Genomic DNA, 19,104 nt, shown 5'->3' with positions numbered 1-19,104 from the left:
TCTCAATAAATAAATAAATTTAAAAAAATAAAATAAAATTAAAAAAAAAAAGAAAGTAAGTTTCTGTAAGAAACATTTGTAATGTGTCTCTCTAAGACAAGGAAGTGTCTGAGACCCCATGAATGACATGAGTTCCACGAACTCACAGTTTACAGCAGGCTCATGGTGAGATGCCAGACCACTTTCCTTTGTTACTCTTCGGTGTCTCCTGTCACCCACAGGGCCAGACAGTGCCACTTACCCCTAAAGAGAGTACAGCACTCAAGGGTCAAATCCCAGCTCTGATATTCTGTAGCTGTGTTACCATGGCAAAGTTACAAAGTCTTTCTATTCCTGCTTCCGTATAGAAAATAAGGATTAACAGTCTTTTTTTTAAAAAAGATTTATTTATTTATTATGTATACAGTGTTCTGCCTGCAAGTATGCTTGCATGCCAGAAGAGGGCAGCAGATCTCATTATAGATGGTTGTGAGCTACCATGTGATTGCTGGGAATCGAACTCAGGACCTCTGGAAGAGCAGCCAGTGCTCTTAACCTCTGAGCCATCGCTCCAGACTAGATTAAGTGATTGTTGAAGATTGTTGACAAGTGGTACAGTATTTGGCATTCAAAAACAATTAATTTGGAGAAATCCCTTCATTTTTAAAGAGCACGACCAATACCCTAGCTTTTGCGAGCTGTGCTTCTGGCTGACATCTGACCCCATACACCTCCATTCTCAAGTGAGACACAGTTCTGGGTGACAGAACTGAACAAGGGGTAGGAATGGCACTTTCCAGCCTCTGTTTCACGGCACATACAGAAAGTGACATATTTATAGTACACACGGGGCATGGTAGATAAGGCTGCTGGAGGCTTGAGACCCCTGGGGTCCTATCCACTTAGTCCAGGGATTAGGAAGAGAAATGATTCCACTCACTCGCAGCCCCTCTGAGACCCGTCCATCGTCCATTGACAGCTCCCCTGAGCTTTCTATCTGGTCCCCTGCTGTGCCGCTGGGTCTAGCATGGCATTTGCAATTGCGCCCACATCAGTTCCGAACTAAAACAGGAGCCAGTTTGTCCCCCCGCCAGGCTTTTGCAGAAAGGGGATAGAGAACTTCTTGCGGCGTAGGTGCTGCCGTGAGTACTGTGTAGACGCTGCCTCTTCAGGCAGCGCCGTTGTTGATGGAGGCATGGCTGTGAATCGGTGATTTGTGGTACGTGGTGAGCAGTGCAGCCCAGATCAGAAGCAGTGTGGGGACAAGGCATGACAGGAGCATGCTCTTTGCATTTGTCTGAGAGAGATGTCAGGCAGGCACAGCGCTTCTGTGGGGAGACTTCCTAGCCAGCCAGGCCCTGGCATCTATTAAAAGTTGAGCAGCTGGTGACTTCCTGGCCTGCCTGCCTCATGGCTGCACGTCTGGAAGGTGGAAGAAATGCCACAGGGATTGCTGCTAATTCTGTCAGTGTGTGTGTGTGGGGCACAGGTTAGAATGTAGGACAAGGTCCTTGAAAGAAGACAATCCTAAAGTCTTGGTTTGATTTGTATAGGGGAGTGTGTGTGTGTGTGTGTGCGGGGGGGGGGGGAGTCCTCTGTGTAGTCTATGCTTTTCCAGAGAAACGTCAAAGAATAATCTTAGAAGGAATACTGTTCCCATAGAGAACCTGAAAATGGATGTCAGTGGCCTCTCAGGTAAACTCACGATTAAGACAGAATTTAAAAGAGGAAGAAAGTGGGGATGGCTTCAAACAAAAGAGCAAAAGAGCACAGGTTTTGGGTTTTTTGTTTTGTTTTGTTTTGGGTTTTTCTTTGGGTGTTTTGTTTTGATGATTGTCATTTTATTTGTTTTGTTTTAAAACTGGATCTTGCTAGATAGCCCAGGTTAGCCTTGACTTTCACTGCATGCCTCTGACCAGCCTGGAGCTTGCTAGATAGACCAGGCTAGCCTTGGATTTTACTTAGCCTTGGATTTCACTGCATACCTCTCACCAGCCTGGAGATTGCTAGATAGGCCAGGCTAGCCTTAGACATCCTGCCTCTGTCTCTCTAGAGCATGCCCAACCGTCATAGGACTGTTAAGGAGCTCCATGGTTTCATAGATTATTCCTTTGGAGAAAAGAGATAAAGGTTTTCACAGCTGTTCCTGAGGGTGGCCTGCCCGATGACAAGGACAGAGCTACCCGATGTCCGTTGTTCCTATTTTGTTCAGTCAGAATGTACTAACTGCAGAAGGTAGGAGAACAAAGAGAAGGAAATGGAAAGGCAAGCTAAAGAAAGAACTGTCAGGAAATAGTTGACTGCTTCGTGATTAGTTTGAATCTTCAAGCTAAAAATAAAAGATGCCCCCCAGAACCCTGGGGAAATTGCCTTTGCTATTGCTAAGTCAGCGTCCAGCACCCTCCGAGAAGGCATGGAGCCATGGAGAGATGCCAGAAGAGGAAAAGGGCACTGTAGCATGGCTGTTTGGAAAAATCAGTTCCCAAGTGATAGCCTGGATGGTGATGCAGTGGGGGTTTGAAGACCGTCTTTTTAAAGCGCCTGGCAGAGGGAACAGTGCCTACCGTGGAATGGTGCGGATCTCCTCCGGGCAGGCAGCAATCGTTGCTCGAGGATCTTAGCAACCTGAAGTGGAAGGACTCAGTCTAACCTGATGAGTGAGGTTGGGCAGGAGCTGCACTTCCTATTGAAACATTAGCCTGTGAACCCCAGAGCAGAGACAAGGGCGACAGATGGCCTTCAGTACCCTCATGTTACATACTATTGGCCAATGCGATAAGTCAAGAAAACAAAATAAGGAGTACTGCTAGGGCTAGGCAGGATAAACACAATTCACCTTTCTTAAACTCTAAGAGAAAAGAAAGCCAGGCAGAGAGGCCAGAAGCAGAAATCGTCTGAACTTAGTAGGTGTGTGTGTGTGTTTATGTATGTATGTGGAGAGAGAGAGATGGGGAGATGATTCAGTGGGTGAGGGCATTTGCTCTGCTAGCATGAGAACTTGAATTCAGATCCCCAGAGCCAATGTAAAAAAACATGGCTGCATGGGCCTGTAACCCCAGCATTTGAAATGCCAGAGACTGGAGGGTCCTAGACCTTGCTGGCCAGGCAGCCTAGCTGAGACAGCAATCAGAATTCCAGCTCAGTTCATACCTCAAGGGAGTAAGGTAGAAGAGCGGTGGAGGACACTCAGTGTCCAGGCCTGAGCTCTACAAGGGTGTGCATGGGTGCATGGGCCTGCACTCTCATGTCATGTGCAAGTGTCACACACACAGCACAGACAAGTGCACACACAGAAGTAGGAGGGATGGGAGGGAAGGGAAGAATAGGGTATTAGGAGACGCAATGACTAATGTTATTTTAAATTGTGGTGAAACTGAGAAATATCTGGGATTGTGGTTACTAGCGTTTGCTCTATACCATTAATGAAAAGAAAACTCTAACCAAAGACGATTTTGAATCATCTTAATAAGCGGAGAGAAGTGTGTGCTGTATGTATACGCTCTTCCAAACAGCAGTACTTAATGCTCCAAACGGGAAGGCCAGTGGAATTTTGGGTAGTCAACTTGAACTCTGAAGCAAAACACGGATGCAAAGGACAGAAGCTATCCAACTTCTGCTTTGTTTTTCTTTTGTTTTCAACCTGGATAGACCGACTGAAAACAGTACAGAGAACAAAGAGAAAAACACTAAAATCCAAGCTAAAGAAAGGGAGCACTCGGGACATATTTGACTGCTAAGAGAAAGAACGATGTGAGAAAGGAAATCAGATGTGAGCTATCATGCATAATGACATTAAAATATAAGTCACCGTCCAACTCTGCTAGCTCAGGTAAGCTTGAGTGATGCGAAGCAGGCAGGTTAACGCCGTGCATCTCACATGAGCCATCAGGAAAGCGGATGCTAATCTAGGTATTTCCTACAGAGGGAATTTAACACACGGACTTGATTATACAAAGTTTGGAGGAACTAAGGGCCCGAGTTATCACTAAAGCAACCCCAAATAAGAATAATCAGAAGGTACTTTACCACCTCAGAACAGAGGGATAAAGGACAAAGGGAGGTGGCACCATAGGAATCCAGCATGGGGGGGGGGCACAACAAGGCAAGCCTGGGTGCGGAGCCCTGAAGTGCACTGAACTCCTTGGAGTGTGTGCAGAGTGGGCAGCGAGCCTACAGTCTTTCAGCTCAGTGGCCAGTGGAACCCAGAGGGTGCCTAAGATGCGGAATTGACAATGGATTGTCCCTTTCGAAAGGTTGAAGCAGTTCTTCATTTCAGAAATGTATGGTAATTTCCCATTAACCACCATGAGTTTGTAATCCAAGAGAAACACCAAGGTGCTCACTCTTACGTACAGGTCCCCCCCCTCCCCAACACCTTAGTGCAACCTGTCATCTTAGAAGCTGGAAAACCCTTCACCTGGACTGTCTGGCGTCACCCTCTCTCAGTTCACTCTTTCATAACCTTCAAAACTCCCTTGCTTCAAGCATCCCTAACCCCAGGAAGTCTCCTCTAACAATACCCAGATTGGACCAAGGCCCCTTCTCCGTCAACCGCCATGCCTGGCACAGTGCCAAACACAGGAGCTGGCCCTGGGTTACTTACTGAGTCTGCTGAGGCCTCTCTGGCCTCCTGAGCACTCCCTGTTTCCAGCACAGCAGGGACACAAATACATAGGTGGTTGCTGTTCCTGCGGAACTTTCTGGAAGGCAGAGACCATGAGGGGTTTCAGCCAGCAACTTCTGAGAGGACTTGGGTTTCCCTGGTAAGTACACATGCAACCTTAAGTAGAGGCCAAGCAGATGGCTGGTACAGCAGATGGGCTGCCCTTTGGGCTCCGAGGCAAAAAGTTGGAGGCTGGCTTTTGTCCCAGACTCAGCTGCTGGTCTCTGGCTGTGTGACCTGCTCACCCCTCTTCCCATGGCGAGCCCATATGCGAAATAAGCTGGTTGCAGGATGGAGAAAGGTTGCGGTTCCTGGGCCGGCTGCAGGGTTTAGAGATAGGGCCTATGTCTAGAGGGCATTTCTCAAGGTCTCCAGCTTTGCTGGGTTCTGTCTCAAATAGTGTATGGTTCGACGAAGTGTACAGTTGTTTATTTTCATAAAATTGTACGGCTGTGGACTTTACTGCTTTAGGGATATTTCATTCCTCTCCAAGAATCTCAGTAACAATAGTCTTTCACTCCTGATGTCTCCTGTCCTTCCTGCTCCTAAACAACCTCTGACCTCCTCCCTGTTTGTTTGCTCCGAGTATGGAATCACATATGTGACTTTTGGTGTCTCTTTCAAACAGCCTAGTGTTTCCAAGGTTTGTTTATATTGTAACACGGGTTTGTAGTTCGCTTCCTTTTCGTGGCTTAGGGATTTTCCATTGTATCAGTATACCACATTTTGACTATTTGTTAATCCATCGATGAACTTGGCTGTTTCTACCTTTGAGTGATTACGAATAATGCTGTTCATGAGCATCCAGGTGAGGTTTTTCACAGCCCTTTCCTTTTCTTCGATTCTTACCTTGCTTTAAATTTCTGGATCATATAAAAACTGTGTCTTTAACTCTGAGAATCCACCATGGTGTTTTTTCAAACTGAATGAATCATCTTGTGTTCCCTCCAGTAAGGTATAAGGGTTTTCCTAATGATCTTAACATTCAGCTACAGTTTAAACCACAGAACCAGAGGATATCTGAGGGGCACCTTTATAAAATCTATGATTTATTTTCTCAGCTTAGATTCCCCAGAATCTGTGTCACCCAGAACTTCCCTACACTGCTAAGGTTATGATTGACTTCTCAAGAGCACCCTCATTTCCCCTGTTTTTAAGAGAAAACCCTGAATTCAGCTTCCCCCTTTCCTTTCCTGTCCTGGTATCAATTCTGGTAGTAGATTCTAGAAGTACTCATGACCCATTTCCAGAATCCTAAATACCCCATGAGCATCAATCTATGGCAGTGAGCATGGAGCTGGCCTGGTATCCTAAGTCGTGACCAGGATCCCTGAGGCTGGTGTGTTGCTGCATGTACTTGGTCCTTATACTGTGAGTCTGACTTACTGAGGTCACAAGGCAGATACACGTCCTTGTGGATACCATTGACCTCACAGTCTGCATTAATGTTGCCTCCAGAAATCCTACCGGAATAATCCATGAACATAGGACCCTGAGAGATCGCTTTAACAGACCTATAATCCAATAAAACCCTTGTTTGAATCTTCAAAATGGTCCCTGTGTGTGAGCAGAGAATGTTCATTCCAATTCATTTGCCTGTGGTAATGTCCTGGAGAGGTGTGAACAATGTCCACTCACCCAATAGAGACCCAACAACAGACCAAAGCAACAATACCACTAAATTCCAACTTGGCGAAGCAACGAATACATTGGTGTTACTTATAGGAACATGGATGACTCAAAGGCAGCCACATCACCAAAAACTCACTCCAGGAGGGATGGCAGCTTACAAAAGCTGGAACGCTGGGGCTCTCTGCATGGCTTCTAGGAAGCTCAGCATGTTGGAGTGTCTTCTCTCCTCAGCAGCCCTATATGCTTATATAGTCTCAGGGAGGGAGGAACTTGTGAAACAATTCTGTTTCAGGAACTTCCTGAGACTTGTGCATTCTTGCTTTCTTTCTTTTTTTTCCTGAGTCTTAATATCAGAGGGAATTGTCTCACGATAAGAACAGTTGTTCTTCCCAGGACCCTCAGCTGTACCAGATTTCTTGCTCTAGCCCAGGCATTTTCTCCCACCCTTGTCCACTCTCTCCACATTTGTTTTCTTCTTACTCCAACTCCATAAATAGCTCTAAGAGGAAAATCAGAAATGCATATTTTACTTGACATGTCTTTATGTGATTTTTTTTCTCACTCTTGGCATATAGATGAGGTTTTTTTTCTTTGTTTCTTTGTTGTTAGAGTTTCACTCTTCATTCTGGGTTTCCTTGAAATAAAAAAATAGTGCACCCTTTGCACATATAGAGACAAGTTCATGATAGCACGGTGGCCTTCCAAGCCTGTGACAAGCATTGCTCACCAATCCCAGCATGCTGTCCCTGCGCTGAGCTGGACCTCAGAATCCTTCTCAGATTCTGGGCAGAGGTGAAGATGGAGCTGGCACCTGAGGTGGTATCTATTTGCCATCTTTCAGGAACTCTTCCTCAAAGCTCTCCAACTCTTCCAGGCCTGGTTGCATGCCAGCTCTCTGCTCTTGGCCATGTTTCCCTGCGGGTGCTCATTCCCACACTCACTGTGAGCATTTGAAGCTCATCAGAGCATCCCTCACTCCCCACCTCCCTCTTTTCCTGATGCTGTGCCGTTTGCCTGCCATTTCCTCACCCCTCCCTGTCTCCATGGTCTCTTCTTGCGTCCAGCCAATGGCCCTCTCTTGTGTTTCTGTCCTTCATGACTGGACAATCCTAATGCCTCTCTGACTCTGAACAGGGCAGAAGAAGGCCAGCTATCGACTGGGAAGCCCTCTCCAGCCCCCAGAAGGGACACCTGCTCTTCTGAGAGCCCCACTGCACCTCCAGAAAGCCGATATCTTCAATACATTTGAGGGATGGGAAAATAATGTCCGTGGGCTTTGTAGTCCACAGCTTTGTTACCAAATCCGAGCTGTATAGCTTTTTAGCTGAATCCCAGCGACTGCTACCCAGGGTCCCTTGCAGGGCTTCGGCAGAGTGGGGGAGAGGACTTCCGGCTCCTACTTGGAGTGCTTGTTTACTGCCCCCCATAGGAAGGTGGGTACCCAGAACTGTTTCTAAGAGGACGAGGTGAGGGTGGAGCTCTCAGAGCTCAAAACCATGCCGCCTTCCACTTCCTCCAGGTGCATGCCCTGCAGAGCGCCCTTGAGTGAATCTCCACAGGGCAGCCGGGGTGGCTGAAGAATCCGGTGGCTGCACCAGTGGTAACAAGCACAGCTGTTCTGGCCTCTGCCCTGCCTCTGCAAATGAGCCCATTCCCACCGCCTTCCACAGTGTCCCCAAACCCTTCTCACACTATCAGGAACTTCCCAGGGGGCAGCTCATATCCTTCCCAGGGTCCCTTGCTGCTCGAATGATAACTCTGTACACATCACATTTCAAACTAGCTCAGCTTGTCATTTGAACAGCGCCTCCTACTGGCTCCCTCCTCATGCCCTTCCCTCTATATACTCTTCTGCTCATATATACTGTTCCTTAGGCCTGTATTGGCCCCTTCTACCGTTTAATTCCACAGCGGTCTACTGTCTCCCACAAGAACAATAAATAAGTCGTGGTTTAGATCATGTGGCTTAGGTGAGAGAAACCCAACTACCTCAGTCAGTCAACCAGTCGGTGCATTCATGAACCTTATGGAAAGAGTTAGCAGTGGCATCAGCTTCACGGATAGCTGGATCTAGGTGGCCAAGTTATGCCATTAGAGTTTTTTCTCACTCCACCTACATTTAACTTCTGCTCAACTTCTCTCCCTTCACATTTTAGCCTCTTTTCAGGGATATAACTACTTTATGTCTGGGAAGGATATCCACAAGAAACTTCAGTTTGCATTCTGATGGCCCAAACTGACTTACTCTTTGGACAATTTGAACATGGTACCCTGGCATGACAGTACTTTATGAATCCGTGAAAAAATGCTTGAATTTCTATTACAGTCAGGAAAAAAAATAAACATTTAGTTGAAGAAAGTATGTTAACGTGTTATATTAATAGATTTGCTTTAATATTAGCACTACCAAGAGTTATATTTTTTAAAAATGCTTCATTTTTAATTATGGGGCTATGTATGTGGGTTTGTGCCCACGAAGGGAGAGCCCGAGGAGCCCAGAAGGCGGCAATGGGACCTCTGAGCTGGCGTTAGAGGCAGTTGTAAGCATCCAGAGAGTGCTCCTATCTTAGCTTCTGGCTGTTAATAGTTAGGAACAAGTAAGTGTACCTGGGTCAGACCCCTCTAAACAGACCTGTGGGAGGTTCTGGCTAAGCCATGCTTGAGTTACAGGCCACCCCGAGAAGAAATGTAAGGGCAGGGACATAAGGGGGACTTTCTGAGTGTGGCATGAAGAGAGAAGAGACTCTGGTTTATAACATAGGATCATTTAAGCATTATTTATTGTTTTTTGTTCATTTCATCATGCATTTAGAAGATGCCTTTTTCAAAAACCGTTTATGGGTATGAGCGTTTTTTGCATGTGTGTCTGTCATGTGCACACATTGCCTGTAGAGGGCGTCTGATCCCTTGAACGGGAGTTATAGATGCTTGTGAGCTGCTGTGTAGGTGCTAGGAACGGAAACCAGGTCCTCTGCAAGACTAGCCAGTGTTCTTACCATGGAACCAACTCTCGAGCCCTGAAAATGGCTTTTTAAAAATGCAAGCTATTTTTTTCCATTTTTAAGGTTGAAGATGTGAGATTTCTTTTTTTTTATTTTATTTTTTATTTTTATTTTTTTTTTTTTTGTTTTTCTAGACAGGGTTTCTCTGTGGCTTTGGAGCCTGTCCTGGCACTAGCTCTGTAGACCAGGCTGGTCTCGAACTCACAGAGATCCGCCTGCCTCTGCCTCCCGAGTGCTGGGATTAAAGGCGTGTGCCACCACCGCCCGGCTTTAGTAACTTTAGTAACTGCTACTCTAGAGATAATTTTCAGAAAAGGAATGACTTGTGGATACTGATTACTGTACCTTAAATTTCCTAATGTATACAAATTCCCTCTTTGTTCATCTTCTTTATACACGGTTTGGCCCAATGCCCTAACTAAGTAGGGGTCTGTTTATTGAGCCTCAGGGTTTAAGGTGTTAGCAAAATCCTGTGTTGTTCTAAATCCTGACTTTGTTGCCTGCCCCAGCTACCCGCTCTCCTCCCCAGCACTCAGCCCCACAGAAAGGCTGCCTTTTGGCCTCGAGGAGAATGGGGGCACACCGTTCGCCCCCAAAGCTTCGGGGAGGCACCACCATCAGCACCAGCACCACTCCAACTATGGCCTTTCGCTGACCCTGGAGAATAAGGAGGGGCCGCTGAGGTCCCCAAACTCCAGCAAGGCCCTCACCAGTGAGTGTGTGGAGGGAGCAGGGTGAAGGGGGGGAGGGCCAATGGGGGACAGGAGTGGGTGGTGTTGCAATGGCTACCGGGTTGGGGCACCTTGTACAGAGGACCATTCCTTCCTGCTTCCTAGTTTAGACCTGGGCTGTGCTCTGCGCTGGCTTCCCGGCTCCAGCAGTGGAGAAAAGAGGCGAGTCAGATGGTGGCTGGGGTTCCTAGTGCCCTGATGACAGTAAAATCTCCTCTGCCCTTTTGTGACACCTGCTTCCACCAGCAAAGTGGCGTCAGGGGTCCAGCGGGCCTGTGATGTAAGCCATCCTGTAGATGCTAATAATGAAGGAAGCAGTTAGGTATGTGGTTGGCAGCGTGACTCATCTGGCCTCTGCTAACTTTAATAAGAATGGGCTTGCATTTTGTACATTGTTTTCTAAAAGCTCATTTTACTTGCCTTTAGGAATTTGTCTCTGACAGACTGAGACAAAGTAATAGCTCTTTTCCTTTTCCTTTCCTTCCTTTTCTTTTTCTTACTCTATGGACCAGGCTAGCCTTAAACTCACAGAGATCCACCTGCCTCTGCCTCCCAAGTGCTATGGTTAAAGGTGTTTGCCACCACTATACATGGCCCTTACCTTTAATTTTTATTATTATTTTATTATTTGTCTAAATCTGCTTTTTAAAAAACTAACATTCAGTATTCATTGTGACTTTTTCAAATATAATTTCTATTTGTTGATCTTTCCCTCCCCCGCCCCCTCCTGCTCCCAGGAGCCCCTTAGCCTCTTTCCCACTCTCATGCATCACAGTTCTCTTACCCACCCCCTTCAGGAGCGCTGAGGCAAGACCTGTAAGGGGGCGGGATGCTGGCTCTTGTTGCCCAGCCCAGGATGCTCTCTGGTTCCTCTGTGAGCAGGAGGGAATGTGTGCAGTTGAGTGCCAAGGAATTTTCTAGCCTGGCATGGCATGCAGCCAGGAGGTGCTGAGACAGGTTGAGCTCCTCAGCCCTCATCTTCAGACCACAAGAATCGTTTGACTTTAGCTGAATGGAAGATGGGAAGTCCCAGCCCACTTGGGGTATAGAATTCAAACACTGCCCACGCTGTGCTTGCCCACGTTCACCATATATTTTTTGCATGGAGGCGACTGTCATGACCGTCATGGCCTCCTAACAGGATCCCTCCTCCAAAGTAGCCACCATCTAGAAGCTGCCAATGTCAGCATTAAGACCTTCTGTGCCTGGGGCTGGAGAGATGGCTCAGAGGTTAAGAGCACTGGCTGCTCTCCAAAGGTCCTGAGTTCAATTCCCAGCAACCACACGGTGGCTCACAACCATCCAAAATGAGATCTGGTGCCCTCTTCCAGCTTGCAGGCATACAGAACGCTTCTTACAGAATAAATAAATTAAAAAAAAAAAAAGACCAGTGCCTTGCTGCCGCAGGATAAGTCCACACTTTGAGCATGCTCACATATAGACCTCCAAAGCTTCACCCTGTGGTCCTGGCCTCCCAGACTCTTCCCACACTCCAGCTGCACGGAACCTCTGCCCTTTAACCACGCCCTGTCCTTTGTGCCGGCTCTTCCCTCTGCCCACAATGCTTTTCTCTCTGCCCTAGTAAGCTTCTACGTCCCTCAGGAGCCGGCTCACATGTTGTGAGCGGCGATGAGCGTGCTGGTGGTAGGTATCTACTCTCTCGTGCCCTGTAGCAATGATGAAAGCTCTCAGGGCTTTTATGTGGAGCATCCCCCTCACACACTAGAATCATTGTCGTATTTGCTTATTTCCACTCCCCAGATGCCAGTTGCTAACAAGCAATAGAGCACAAGCTTTATTGTGTAATGAATATTTAATATTTAGCGAATGTTTAATGCATTAATGAATAAATCCAAGCTAGAGGGATGCGTGGTGGCAAACAAAGGCAACGCGATACAAAGAGCCAATGGCTCTGATTTTAGAAACATACCGTGATTCTCCAAGGTAGCTTGCTCTGCCTATCAGCCTGGACATCCATCTTTCCAGCGTGTTTAAAGGCCTTTCCACGTTTAAGGCTTTTTATGAAAATAATCGCACTTAAGAAATACTACAGCAACCCTGCAAGATAAGAACTTCCTATTTTCATTTGTAAATGGCTCAGAGGCTCAGAGAGGTCAAGCGCCATGCCCAGGGCCACCCAGCTCCTGTCGAGGGAGGAAGGCTGTGAACCCCTGATGTCAGATGTTCTTGCGTGGCATCAAGCAGGAGAAGCAGGAAAGGAAATGAGTACCTAGCTGCCATTTCAACTCCCCTGTGTCCTCTCCCATGGCTGTGTTGCAGAGCTGAGTCCAGGAGCACCTTCCCTGTACAGCGAGGCAGCCGCCCATCTGAAGAAGCTGGAGCTGGAGACGGTGAAGACGGCGGGACCCTGGCCTGCCCTGCACATCAACCTCAACAAGGTGCGGGCCGGCTCTGCTTGGAGGGCATTGTCCTGTAGCAGGGGCCTGCTCCTCAGGTGCTTCCATTCCGTCTTCTAGTGTGTTGCGCTTGCTTGCATGCATGCTCCTGTGTGTGCGAATACATGTGTGTGTGTGCATGCTCACGCTTATAGGTGTCCGTGTGTGTGCACATACACATACTCGTGTGTGCATACACGCATGTGTTCAAGTGCATGTGTGTGCGTGTGTGTGTGCACACCCGTGTAGAGGTCAGAGAACAATCTCAGGTTTTGCTCCTCGGGTGCCGGCCACCTTCATTTTGCAGGCAAGGCCTCTTTCTGGCCTCAGACTCACCAAGCAGGCGAAGCTGGACTCAGAAACTCTGACCCTGGGGCACCAACTTGTCTCTGCTGCCCTCCCGCACTGCCATTTCCAGCTTTTCTTTTTCTAAGATTTTTAATTTATGGACGTGTGTGTACCTATGTTGGTAGGCACACGGGTGTGCGCCTGTGGGGGCTGGAAGAAGGTGTTGGGTCCCCTAGAGCTCGCGTTCCGTGCCTAATGCGGGAACCAAATTGTGGTTCTCCACAAGAGCAGCACGCTGTCTTAACTGGTGAGCCATCCCTCCAGGTCTAGGCCTGGCCTTTCCCATGCATTCGGGGCCTCGAACTCAGTTCCTCAGGTGCATGCAAGCGCTTTACTGACTGCGCCAGCTTCCCAGCTTCTCCCTCGCAGCCCTTTCTGATTCGAGTGTTTGAGGATCCAAGCCCCACTTGCCTTCTTGTCAGGGGAGCTGCAGGCGGCAGCAGGTGGCACCCAGCAGCCCCTACGCCCCTTGGGCAACTCTGCTTTTCCTTGTGTTTTAACTCTTATTCTACAGCGCACATAGCTGCTGGCTTTATTAGGGGCTTACTCAGAATTCCACGGCATCTAAGCTCTCTTGCAAAGGATGTTGCCTGGCAGAGAACTCAAAAGCATTGAGTCGCCAGGACCCCGAGGAGACTGGCATGCTCTGCTGTGGGCATGTGCCTAGCTTTTCCCCGGCGCTCAAGCTATCCCTGCCCACCTTTCTGTCCCTTTCAGAGAAGTTCACGTGTGTGTGTGTGTGTGTGTGTGTGTGTGTGTGTGTGTGTGTGTGTGTGTGTGTGTAGGCTAGAGACCAACCTTGGGTGGTGGCAATCAGGGCCTATAAGCTAATTTTGAGGTAGGGTGTCTCACTGGCCTGATGCTTGCCTATTAGACTAGACAGACAAACCCCAGGGATCCTCTTAACTCTTCCCCTCCAGTGGGTAACAACCCACCACAACTGGCATTCTTGAGACAGTGTGTCATGTTACCAGGGCATTGGCCTTGAACTTGCTATGTACTCTAGGATGGTCTTGAACTCTGATCCTCCTACCTATCCCTCCCCATTGCTGGATTTGCAGGCATGCATCACCATGTCCAATTTATGTGGTGTTAGGAATAGAACCCAAGGGTTTGTGCACATTGGAGAAACATCTACCAAGTGAGCCCCAGCTCCAACCCCCTACATGATACTTTATCTTTAAGGAAGCATTTTGTGGGCCAGTGAGCTGTCTTAGTGGGTAAAAGCCCTTGCACCCAGGCCTGTGGCTTGGGTTCTAGCCCTGTACATAGTGAAAGGAGAGAACTGACCCCCACAAGTTGTCTTCTGACCTCTCTACACACACAGCTGCTCACACACACGTATAAATAAGTAAATGCAGTAAAATATTGTATTTTAGGAGAAAGCTATTTCTTGCAATAGACCTCTCTGGTAAGCATGACACTTCAAATGGGATCCACTGGCTTGAATGATTTTTTTTCCCACCTTAAGGATGGAATCACCTCTGTTCTTCTATGGTTTTTATAACTTCCTATTCTTTGTTTTTTTTAACAATTTAAAAAAATATTTTTTTATTTTTATGGAATTGGTGTTTTACCTATGTGTATGCCTGTGTAAGACTGTTGGGTCTCTTGGAACTGGAGTTACAGACAGTTGTGAGCCACCATGTGGGTGTAGGGAATTGAACCCAGGTCCTCTGGAAGAACAGTCAGTGCTCTTAATGGCTGAGCCCTCTCTCCAGTACCTAATAACTTCCTATTCTTAATTTAAGGATTTTTTCCCTACCCATTTCCAAGTGCTACCCCAAATAACAGCAGGAATTTCAATCTCGTCAGATTTCCCATGTGTTAATTATCTGTATCAACAGCTTAAATACACATTTAATTGTTTCCTCATCCCCAATGACACCCCTGAACAGATGGCCTGTTCCCAGCTATGACACCAATACCCTGTTGTCATTTATTGTATGTTTTGAAATCTTTAATGCCATCTTGGACCATAAAGTCTTTTTCTACAGTTCAAAACTGAACATAAGATAGGGTGACACAAAAAACAAAAAACAAAAGCCAGACAACACAGAAGTGCTGGGGCCATGCTCTGAGCTGGAACTGTGTTCTTGTAATCTCCTGTGAAACGCGTAGGCATGTTCATGCATTCGTGAGAGTGTGGGCTGTTGACCGAGGTTTTCTATCCCACCCGGTCCTTGTCCTGCTTGGTTCCCGTAGTCGTTAAGTCCCAAAGAAATCACACAAAGGTCTACATTCGTTATAAACTGATAGGCCTAGTAGCTCAGACTTCTTATTAACTCTTTTTTTTTTTGAGACAGGGTTTCTCTGTGGTTTTGGAGCCTGTCCTGGAACTAGCTCTTGTAGACCAGGCTGGTCTCGAACTCACACAGATCCGCCTGCCTCTGCCTCCCGAGTGCTGGGATTAAAGGCGTGCGCCACCACCGCCCAGCTTTATTAACTCTTATAACTTATATTAGCCCGTTATTTTTGTCTCTGTTAGCCACATGGCTCTGTGCCTTATTTGTCGAGGCAGTTACATCTTACTTCTTCTGTAGGTCACAATTGCAGAAATGAACTTTCCTCTTCCCAGAATTCTCCTGTTCTCATCGCCCCACCTCTACTTCCTGCCTGGTTGTCCCGCCTATACTTCCTGCTTGACTACTGACCAATCAGCATTTATTAAAATACAATTGACAGAGTATAGACCATTGTCCCACAGCAGTGGGGTGCATGGGAGGGCGTGGAAGAGTGAGTGTGTGGAGGTCGAAGGATAGCCTGCGTGTTGGTCCTCAGGCAGCTCCACCTTTACTGGAGACAGGATCTCTCAGTGGCCTGAAACTCCACTACACAGGCCAGCCTAGCTGGTCCTGTGGGCTCCCAGGGAATCTGCTCGTCTCAACCTCCTGTCGTATCATCAGTGAGATAACAGCACGTCCCACCCTGCCCAGCTTTCTGCGTGACTCTTGCCCTTGGGGATTCAAATTCAGGTGTGAGGCCAGCACTTTACAGGTGAGCAATCCCACCCTTCTAAGCAAAATGGGTCACACAAAGATGCACAAAGTCTGCAGTTTCTTGTTGGCCTTCAACGGAGGTGATCCACATGACTGGGCAGTCATGCTTTCAGCTTTGCGGGACAGAAGCGAGCTGCCTTGACTTGTGTGTCCCAAACAGCAGTCTAGGTTTGCTGAATTTAAGGGGAAAAAAAAATCAATGCTGAATCCTTTTCTTATTTTAGCAGCATTCCATTATTTGAAGCAGGTCTTCATAACTGTCAGAATAACCACTTCCCCGTAAGTCATTGTCACAACCCTCCAATGGGCTCCTAACTAATTAAATTCCTGTTTGCCAACATGCCACCCCCAAATTAAAATCAACTACAAATATATTTATGAAAAAAATCCATTCAAGTATGAAATAAAAATCTTAATGCAACTGGATTTACAAACACAAAATAAATTACCCTAAACCCTCACTGTAAACCTTCAAGATATTAAGTTACATGTAAATTACTTATTTCCCTAAAGGAGGACGCTCCATCCCTTGGGATAATGAATCCCATGTCATGTAACATCTCCCCAAGCCTAGCATGACAGTTTAATGTCATTACTGTCCTCGATTCTCAGGCATACCTGGCTGTATTTTCTTTTCTAACTATAGTCTAGCATAAGAATGCCATTCTTACCTTTTTCTCATTTGAGCATCTTAAAGTTCTTACGAAGGGGGAGATAGCAGCAGAGAGGTTAGGGGAGCTCATGTGGCTGAGTGGTTAAGAGTTCTGGCTTTGGACTTCATCAGAATCTTCATTCCTGGCCCTTGGCCCTTCTGCTTCCCCCTATATGATCCTGAGCAAGTGGCTTCCCATGGCCCTGCTTTGTTTTTTCTCATCTACGAACTGGGGGGAAATGATGTTCTGCTTTCTCTTCTGACCATGTAAATCTTTCCCTTTGATGGAGGAGAGCTTGGAATTGAACACTGGTACCCTATCAAACTGTAAAACCAGCCCAAAGTCATCTGCTTTCTGCTAGAGTGAAGGTACCAGCAACAGAAGCCCCAAAAGTGGCTTAGCACGTTGGTTGAGCAGGGAAGACATTGCCGCCAAGCCTACAGTCAGTATCTGGGTCCCACATGGCTCTGACTCCCCCTCACCCCCACACACTAAATGAATAAATGCTTTACGAAAAAGACTTAAAAGACACCTACCTCCAAATAGGATGGACAGTGAGACTCCAGTGAGTCATACCCATGAAATACGTGGCCGATGGCTGGCTCGTGGTACATCTTAGTACGCATTAGCTTCTGACATCTTCCTTTGTCATCACCATTGCTATCATCACCATCATCATCATTGTAGTCATCGTGATCATCATCACTGTCACCGTCATTGTCTTCATCATCATCATCATTGTGGTTGTCACCATCATCATCCTGGTCATTACCATCATGGCCATCATCATCTATTTTTGATGGTACCCTCCATACACACCCCTGAGATTTTATTTCAGAATGCCTGCCTCTGTCTGTTTGGTGCTAAATGACATTGCTGATGTCTCCTCTCTCCCAAGTGCTCCTCTTGTTTATTGGGAGGTTCTTTTTGTTCCTTCCTGCATTCCATGCCCTGTTTCTTTATTAAACACATTCGCTAGCCACTTGCCCCGAGCTTCCTCTGTGACTTTCATTATATTCCTACAGTGGATACCAAGATGATCAATGGAACTTTTTTTTTTTCTGAAGCGGGGTCTCAGTGTATGGCCCAAGGTGACCTTGAACTCATCATCTTCCTGTGTCCACCCCCTGAGTGCTGGGGTTGTAGACAAGTACCATCATGCTCAACCGCAGTGGGGCTTTTGATTTAGAGAATAGCAATTTCAGGACTTGAGGAAGTAGAGGATTTTATGACATTCCCTTCTTGCCTTGGTGCGCGGTGACTGACCTCCACAGTACCTCCTGAGACAACCGAGTCGGTGTGAGGAATCATTTCTTATTAAGCACATATCTCTTTTGATAATAGGTGGGTGCCCCCATAATTGTCTATAGAAGGTGTTTATTGGACACGGAGTCTGGGTCAAGCACCATATTGTGCTGAGGCATGTAATGACCGTGAGCTACAGTGTGGTGAGCAATCAGATATTATTTCCCAAAGTGGCACGTATACCATCCAAGATACTTCAGGGCTACCTGCAGGGATGAATACATGTTAGTTTAAGCACTGTGTAAATTGCACGACTACTACAACAATAGTCATAAAGCCTTGATTTCCAAGGTGTTATTCTTTGAACATGACTCAAGCATAAATGCATAGTCCCAGGCAACCCTCCATAATTGCATCAGATGAACTTTAGGGACATATTCACTTAACACTTGGGAGATGGCAGAAACTGTGAAATTACTGGCAAATTCCTGAAGTCCAAAAGTGTGATGCAGGGCCTAGGGGTGTGGCTTCATGATGGAGCATGAAGCCTGGGTCATACCTGCTGCATATAAATTAAGATAATTAAGAGATGCAAATTCCTTATTGAGAGTCATGGTGTCCAGCAAGATTTACCGAACAAAGACCAGCAAGTATTTTGTGTTCTTTTCCTTGATCCTGCAAATGACTGACTTGTGTCTTGCTATCTCAGAGGTAGCAGTTTAAGGGGAAATGGCTCTAGGCTGGGCTGGCCTGGGGAGGAGATGCTGTGGCCTTGGCCTGTCACTGGTTCTTGCTGCCTGATCTTGAACCTTCATGTGATACCTGATATGTCCAGTCCATCCCTCACTAGAGTGGGTTAACATGCGGAAAGTCTCTGCGTTGGAAAGCAACAGCATAAAAGGAAGCTTATCAGGACACATGCATCCACGCTTAGAGCCCTTTGTGCCATTGTGGATGTTGGGGGGAAGTTTTCCTTTCCGTTTGTTCACAATTGGTACTCTTCTTTGTCTCAGGCTGAGGAAAAGAAAGTTTCTGAGAAGACCCTTCAGACCCCGCTGCTGCCATCCCCAGTGGCGGATCACGTGAAGTGTAACATCCTGAAGGCCCAACTGGAGAATGCCTCTCGTGTGAGTGCCCAGGTACGTGGGGCGAATGCTCCTTCAATATCGCGTTTCAGGATTTCCTCAGTGCCATCCTGGAGGACAATGACACAGTGCCCGTCAGGGGCCAGTATGGAGACAAGAACCACCTCTTGGGATGGGAGCCTGGATTTTATTATTTTTTTTAAAATTACATTTTATATTTTTGTGAGGAGGGATGCAGGGGCCCGTGCCGTGAAGTTATGGTGGAAGTCAGAGGCTCACTTTGCGGGAGTTGGCTCTCACCTTCCACCACGTGGACTCCAAGGGTTGAACTCCGGTTGTCCGACTTGGCAGCAAGCGCTTTTCCCTGCTCA

The 19,104-nt window shown here is 47.0% G+C and overlaps 1 protein-coding gene across 1 annotated transcript in view; it reads left to right on the top strand.

The window, feature by feature from the left end:
• Epb41l4b (erythrocyte membrane protein band 4.1 like 4B) overlaps positions 1-19,104 on the top strand; it is a 149,498-nt gene that overhangs the window by 97,362 nt on the left and 33,032 nt on the right. Inside the window, exons 18-20 of the mRNA XM_013351915.2 lie at positions 9,786-9,988; positions 12,288-12,406; positions 18,662-18,787. Coding sequence (XP_013207369.2) covers positions 9,786-9,988; positions 12,288-12,406; positions 18,662-18,787 — 448 coding nt within the window. The remainder of the gene's footprint in view (positions 1-9,785; positions 9,989-12,287; positions 12,407-18,661; positions 18,788-19,104) is intronic.

This window comes from Microtus ochrogaster, linkage group LG5, assembly GCF_000317375.1.
Source record: "Microtus ochrogaster isolate Prairie Vole_2 linkage group LG5, MicOch1.0, whole genome shotgun sequence".
Classification (NCBI taxonomy): Eukaryota; Metazoa; Chordata; class Mammalia; order Rodentia; family Cricetidae; genus Microtus; species Microtus ochrogaster.
The sequence above is the reverse complement of the archived record's forward strand: the minus strand, read 5'-3'. Positions and strand labels throughout refer to the sequence as shown.